The 7,300-nt window shown below is 44.5% G+C and overlaps 1 protein-coding gene across 1 annotated transcript in view; it reads right to left on the bottom strand.

Moving 5' to 3' along the window:
• The window catches only part of cep290 (centrosomal protein 290), a 16,809-nt gene extending 9,709 nt beyond the window's left edge, over positions 1-7,100 (bottom strand). The window contains exons 1-11 of the mRNA XM_025056361.1: positions 6,930-7,100; positions 6,184-6,295; positions 5,617-6,072; positions 5,332-5,496; positions 5,054-5,146; positions 4,776-4,901; positions 4,429-4,689; positions 3,729-3,836; positions 3,308-3,507; positions 771-984; positions 134-271 (exon numbers count right to left, since the gene is read on the bottom strand). Of these exons, the coding sequence (XP_024912129.1) occupies positions 134-271; positions 771-984; positions 3,308-3,507; positions 3,729-3,836; positions 4,429-4,689; positions 4,776-4,901; positions 5,054-5,146; positions 5,332-5,496; positions 5,617-6,072; positions 6,184-6,295; positions 6,930-7,072 (2,016 nt within the window). The 5' untranslated portion in view covers positions 7,073-7,100. The remainder of the gene's footprint in view (positions 1-133; positions 272-770; positions 985-3,307; positions 3,508-3,728; positions 3,837-4,428; positions 4,690-4,775; positions 4,902-5,053; positions 5,147-5,331; positions 5,497-5,616; positions 6,073-6,183; positions 6,296-6,929) is intronic.
• Positions 7,101-7,300: the final 200 nt, after the last annotated feature.

Below are 7,300 nucleotides of genomic sequence, written 5' to 3'. Positions count from 1 at the left end.
GAACTACTACTAAACTACTAAATAAAAATAAAATACAAACACAGTGGCAAGGTGCGACCCTGCTCCGAAGGTGCCATTTTTCAGAATAGTAAATATTGTTGAAAATGAAAGTTTAGTGGTGGTCCAGTCCTACCTTTAGGTCTTTGGTGTGTTTGTCAATCAGCTTCTGCACATTAAGATTCTCCTCCTTCTGGGCGGCAGCAGCGAGGACGTGCTGCTCTGCAGTAGACGTCATCTCGGCTCGTAGCTCCAGCAGAGCTTTACTGAGACCCTAAGACCACCATGGACACAGGGATGACAGCAACATGCAGCGGCTTTTTCATGTGCACATTTGACCCTGCTCCCAAACTTGACCTTAGGTCAGGGATGGTGTGTTAAAAGGTGCCTTTGTCTGTGTTCCTTGTGGGGATTATTTACTAATGAATTACCTGGATTTAAGGCTGAACAATGGCTAATCTGTCAACAGAAGCTTAATGTTACAGACTTCAAAAGAACTTTAATGGATAAACGTATCCAGAGGTGAGTGACTGCCTCGTAGCAGCCAAACAGACAATCAAGCAGGGCGGTTTTGTTCTGGCATGCACAGATCTGGAAACAGATCAAACTGAAGGAGTGACAGCAAGATTCAAAAGACTCAGTATTTCCTCAGTGCCTCAGAAATCACACCAATAAACCAGTTCTACAGGTCAGAGGAGTGGGCTCGTAATCAAAACTTTGCCGGTTTGTATCAGAAATCTGTGCATGTGCAACATTTAATTAAAAATAAAGACCTTGAGTTGTTTCTCTTTTTGAGCGAGCTGTGCCTTGAGTCGTTCCACGAGGTTTTTCATGGTGTTGCTGGGGGAGCGGACGTTGGCCTCCTTTTGGGCCTCCAGTTCAGTGCGGAGGTCGTTCATCTCCCTCTCCATCTGGACAATCTGGATCCTCTGGTCCTCATTCTCACCAGTCACAGCTTTCAGTTGGGTGGAATGATGATCCTCCATCCTGGAAGAAAATCACCCCGTTAGTTTGATTTAAAAAAAGTTATTATTATTAGGGGTGTAAGAATAAAGATAGACTGAAAGATCACCAGACTGTTGCCAGTAAACAGCCCTGGTTATCAGTGCCAAACTGTGGTGACACCACTTTCCCTAAGGCTGATCCTAACCACCTCTCATTGGTCCGTCAGACTCTCCCGCTCAAAGAGATGAAGCAACAGAACTCACTGATGTTCAGCCTGATAATATACAGGAGGAGCCAAGCAGGGAACTGGGAGATATCTGTGCCGCAACCCATATGTTGGACAAACAGGTACTGTCAGTGGCTCCATACAGCAGTAGCAGTTGAGGTCACAGGAAGTTGTCGGTGCAATCTCCCAGAGCTACACTGGGTAGAAGCCTTTAATGTGCCTCAGACATCAAAGCAAAGTGTGCAGACTGATGAGTACAGAGGATACTGGAGGATACTGGGGGATACTGGAGGATGATGGAGGATGCTGGGAGAGACTGGAGGATACTGGGGGATACTGGAGGATACTGGAGTATACTGGGAGAGACTGGAGGATACTAGAGGATACTGGAGGATACTGGGAGATACTGGAGGATACTGGAGGATGCTGGAGGATACTGGAGGATACCGGAGGATACTGGAGGATACTGGGGGAGACTGGAGGGTACTGGAGGATACTGGAGGATAATGGAGGATACTGGAGGATACTGAAGGATACTGGAGGATACTGGGAGATACTGGAGGATACTGGAGGAGACTGGGGGATACTGGAGGATACTGGAGGATCCTGGAGGATACTGGGAGAGACTGGGGGATACTGGGAGAGACTGGAGGATACTAGAGGATACTGGGGGATACTGGAGGATGATGGAGGATGCTGGGAGAGACTGGAGGATACTGGGGGATACTGGAGGATACTGGGAGAGACTGGGGGATACTAGAGGATACTGGGGGATACTGGAGGATACTGGGAGATACTGGAGGATACTGGAGGATCCTGGAGGATACTGGGAGAGACTGGGGGATACTAGAGGATACTGGGGGATACTGGAGGATGATGGAGGATGCTGGGAGAGACTGGAGGATACTGGGGGAGACTGGGGGATACTGGGAGAGACTGGAGGATACTGGGGGAGACTGGAGGATACTGGGAGAGACTGGAGGGTACTGGAGGATACTGGAGGATGCTGGAGGATACTGGAGGATACCGGAGGATACTGGAGGATACTGGGGGAGACTGGAGGATACTGGGAGAGACTGGAGGGAGAGTTGGCTGTTGGCTGACAAACGTACAGCGGTGAACGACCAAGAGGAGGTGGAGAATGTGATCAAATAACTCCTGGTCGTGTGGAGAACTAAACTAGGCAATATCAAAGGTTGGGTTTCAATAAATATGAAACAAAGTGTAGAGCAGTGTATTTACAGGTGGCCCAACTCTGTGGGTGACAGGTTGATGTGCGTGTGTGTGAGATAAAGCACACAGAGGAAAATGTATCCCAAGAACAGAACATTAATAACACAGATCCAGTCGGACGTGGAACCCATAAAAAACTGCTGCATTTCATTTGCCTTCAAATGGGTTCAACTGGGTTAAAGAATATTTTATGTTTGATTTGACCAGGAAAGATGGGCTAATGAAACCTTCATGGATGTTTGTCATTAGGTGAGACAGACACAAACAGACACAGACGTATGAAGATGGAGAACAGAGTCCGTACATCCATGGATGAATAAGTCACACATTTGTTAAGGTCGACAGTCAATAGTTTAGGTTCATCAGTAAATGTATGTTTCACATCAACATCAAGTTAAAAGTTTTATCCAGGTGAAACTAAAGTTTCCAGTTGGTCTTCACATCTTTGTCATGTTTTCTTGTCACACCACATTCTTCTGTAGAAGCAGGTCTGAGTTCAAGTGCTGTAGGAAGAAACAAATGACTACGAAACAGAAACATTTTGGCTCCAGTGTTTCTGGAAAATGATTGATACACATTTCTTTTATATGCTCTCTGGCCCTTCATCCATGTTCAATATTCTTTTAATGACAACAGTCAATTGAATTTGGAATTCAATTATGCAACAGATAAGGAGGAATTTATCAAACTGCTAGGATTCCTACCGACATTATTTTTGGAGACCGGTGGACAAGATGAGAGGTCAGGGAAAAGGTTTTCAACAACATTAGGACTAAAAGGAAATAATCCAAAGAGATCGTGACACATGATGCAGGTGAAATTATAAACAGTCACCGTGAAGTCTTCAATTTCAGTCTCACTTTTCATGAATCTAGTGGATCACCAGGCTGTTTGTGTTAAACCTACCTCGACACGTCGTCAGTGTGTTTCTTAGCCTGTGTTTCCATGGCGACCCGGAGCTGATCCAGCTCTGCCGTGCTCAGCTTCAGTTTCTCTGTGAGTGAGGAGAGTGAATGGTCCTGGTCAGCCACCGTCTGCTCCAAATCAGCCAGAGATTCCAGGTGCTCAGAGGTGGGCGGCCTGAAGGTGGGCTTCCCCACCAACTCCTGCGTGAGCGAAGAATTGACCAAACAAAAACAAAAAACACTTCATGTACGTTGTCTCCATGGTCCACGAACATGCTGGTAGATGAAGGAGTTGGTTTTTCTAAATCTCACTTCCTGTGCTACACACTAAAACATTTGTCGATACTTTTGTTCCCTGATTGATTGATGATGATTCGTTGAGTGTATCTTGACACCTTGAGACCCTCACACGTCATGTTTACCTTTGCTGTCTGTCTGATGCGGTCCAGTGTGGTGTCTGCGTTCAAACTCAGCTTCTGCTCCAGCGTCCTGAGTTCCTCGCTGTGTCTTCTCCTCGTCTCGACCTGATCCTGGTGTCAACAACATTTCAATCACACATTTGTGGAAACTGAAGTTTCTTCTAAGGGTGAATTTAAATCTCAATTACAGGGTTTAAGGTCAAATAATAGTTTTGTCATTCATCATCATTCACTAATTTATTAGAAGGAAATTTTGCTAATGAGTTAACACTTATAATAAACAACAAAAAGAAGCTCTGACTGCCGTACCGTGGCAACTTTCTTTAAAATTGATTTTGTTTTGCCTGAATTCCCTAAAATTGGTCATGCTATTTAAGATACTACACTTTCAAAGTTGTTTTTTTTACAGGTCTATAAAACTTTAAACTGCTCTCTGCTCCTTTATTCTTCAGAGATTCTGGCCAAATCATTAGGAGCCTCAGCAGCTTTTCTTTGTACTGTTCCTCATGTGTCCTATAAAAGCAGCTCTGAGGCTTTTACACTCCTGAACTTTGACACTGCTTTGTAAAACTGCATTTAATTGTTTGTTTGTTTTTTTCAAAAAAAAAAAAAGAAGAAAACTTTTTGTCTCACAAATGTTCTTGGAGAGAGGCTGTGGGCTGTGCTCATTCTGTGTATTTAGTTTCATCATATATTTCTCTACCTGTTCAGCTTGTTTGATCGTTTTCTTTATGATGTCCTCTTTTTTGTCGAGTTGTCGCTGGAGATCCTTGATGGTCTGGTGAGCCAGCCTCAGGGCACGTTGGCCGTCAGACTGACCCTCCTCATGTTTAGCCTGGTTGGTCAACAGACGCTCTTGGTTGGCAGCGGCCGGTAGCTGGAGACGCAGCTGGTTGATAACTTTATCTCTGGACTCGATGTTCCGCTCGGCCTTTACAAGGGCAGCTTCTTTCTCTTTCAGCTTCTACATTTCACAGAAGGTTTTAAACAATGCAACGTGCGCTTCATTGTTGGAGAATCACTGATCTCTGGGGGAATAGGAAGCTGTACCTCAGACAAGCTCCTGTAGGTGGCCTGTGTGTCCATAAATGTGAGCCCATTCTCTCGAACTTTACCCAGAGTAGATTCAGCATGACGTGGACCTGGATCTGGCAGTGAAGCTGCACCAACTTCAAACTGAGACACAGATAGACAAGTTAACATTAGGACAATTCTCATTAAACTTCAACTTGAACTTAGCTGACCATGACGGCAGACCTAGTCATCAGGACGATGAATCATTTGGGTGAAACCTTTATTTTTTATCTAGGCCCGTGAACAACATTTACCTTTTCCACTTTGCGGTGTTTCTCAAATCGGTCCAGTTGCTGCTCCAGCTCCACTTCACGCTGATCCCACACTAGCTGTCTTTTTTCTTGAAGCTTGAAGGAAAAAACAGAAACGTTCACGACAATACCTATTTTTTCTTGAAGCTTGAAGGAAAAAACGTTCACGACAATACCTTGACTATGAATCCTTTTGACCTTTGTCATTAAAATATATATAAATTGAATAAGAAACGAAAATAAACACATTGTTTCAGTAAATGGTAAGAGTTTAGTAAGACCATGTTTTGCTGCACAACATCCTGTTCCAGGGAGTGGATCGTTCTCTCCTGTTCCTCCACCAGGTTCTTCAGGTACTTGAGCTCCTCCCTCTGGACTACTAGTTCTCTGCTCTTGCGCAGCTCCTGCAGTCGACACTCCTCCATCTTCTTATGCCACTCTGTGACCTGTAAGGACGTAGAGAACCGATTCTTTCCAGATGTTTCATTCACAGCAGTTTCAGTCAGCTGTAGTGTAATGTTTCATGACTACTGGTATTTGTCTCCAAATGTGGTGAAAGCACTTACTTTCTGAGCGCCCTTCACGTCCTTCAGTGTGGAGATGAGCTCCTCCAGCCCTTGAAGTCTCAATTCCAGCTCTGCAGCCCGGTCTTCTGCTCTCCTCCGCTCCTCCTCTGCCTTCTTCCTCTCCTCCAGTGCTCTCACCCGGTCATCCAGAAGGCTCACCATGGTCTTAGAGAACTTTTCTATCTGATACAGTGGCACCGCTCCGGCGAACTGCCTTCGTAGGGACTGAATGGTCTGGCGTAAGTGGTTGGAGCGGTTTCTGCTCTCCTGGTTTACAAGGAAAAGCGTCTGCTCGCTGGCGTCCAGCTGTTGTTCTGTGCGAAGTTTGTTGGCCTCTAACTGCTGAAGCCGAGAGGTGGCAGCCTCCAGTCGGGCCAGAGCAGCAGACTCACTGAGCTGCACGGCCACGATGTGCTGTTGGAGCTGCGCAATGAAGGCTTTCTCATCTGACTGAGTCTGAGGGAAAAGACACCAAGCTTCAATACAATCCTTAAAGCTGTCTGAACATGTGGCTTCTGAAAGGAAAACCCTTGAAAGAATATTTGTTCAAAGACACCACACATTTACCTGGTACTCCATTATTTGTCTCCTCAAAGTTTCAACCTCCTTTTCACTGGACTGTTTCCTGGCTCGGAGAGCGGACACCTGCATTACAGCCACATCTGACATCTCCTGAAATCTATGGACAAAAAATTAAAAAAAAAAATACGAACCATGTCGTCACAAACTGTGTCAAGTTGGTCTTTAAAATGTATAATTCTACAGTTATGGTTATTATATAGACATAGTTGACGACACCTACTCTTTGTCTAAAGGAAACGCTTTTGTCGCTGGTGTAACGTTAATAGTTGCATTTGTTTGTAGTCTACAAAAAGAACTTATTTTCAACATTAAAAACAATTTATTTGTAAATGATACTAAAAATTCAAATCCACTGCATTCTTTGTCCGTTTGCCTGTCAGGTTAAGATAAGGTAAAAGATACCACCAAAATAAATATTTGAGTTTTATACGCATTTCTAGGAAGTGTCATTCATTTGTAGAAAAATGTTTCTAAAGTAAACCAGATAACAGAAGTTACCAAAGTCATCATTCAGAGAGGATATAAAACAGAAGGATGGCTGTAAATCAAAGACAAAGATTCTTGTCTTTGAGAAACATTTAACTTCATGTATCCATTCATCATTTCATGCTGCCACCTAAATAAACAGGTTTCCATAATGAACTGCGCTCATCTTTCATATTTCACCACGTTGATAATATGTGGCTAAAGCCTTGATAATTCACCCGACGCCTGCACAACGTCAGACTCACTTTGAGATCTCGATACGAAGCTCAGCCTCGCTCTTCTCCAGAACTCTTATCGTGGCTCTGTCGGCGTCGCTAACAGCTTTGCTAACGCTGTCCGCCAGCTCGTCTCTCAGATCCCGCTCCATCTTCTGGGCATCCAAATTCATCCTGGTCAACTGAGGACAAAGTACAAGGAAACAACATTAATGCTGCTCAACTTGTTTGAGCTCAGTTTATAGAGAGCAGTGCTAGATCAAGGGCTGCATAGGTGGTGAGGTGGTTAGCACTGCTGCCTGACTTCTGGTGAATGAAGTCACCAGATTGAATCCTGCAAACCAGGAAAATACTTTTTGAGAATGAACTGCTGGGTTGCTGGTTCGATCGCTGGTCTTTCT

This window comes from Cynoglossus semilaevis, chromosome 6, assembly GCF_000523025.1.
Source record: "Cynoglossus semilaevis isolate Cse_v1.0 chromosome 6, Cse_v1.0, whole genome shotgun sequence".
NCBI lineage: Eukaryota > Metazoa > Chordata > Actinopteri > Pleuronectiformes > Cynoglossidae > Cynoglossus > Cynoglossus semilaevis.
Note: the sequence above shows the minus strand (reverse complement) of the source record. Positions and strands in the feature narration are given on the sequence as shown.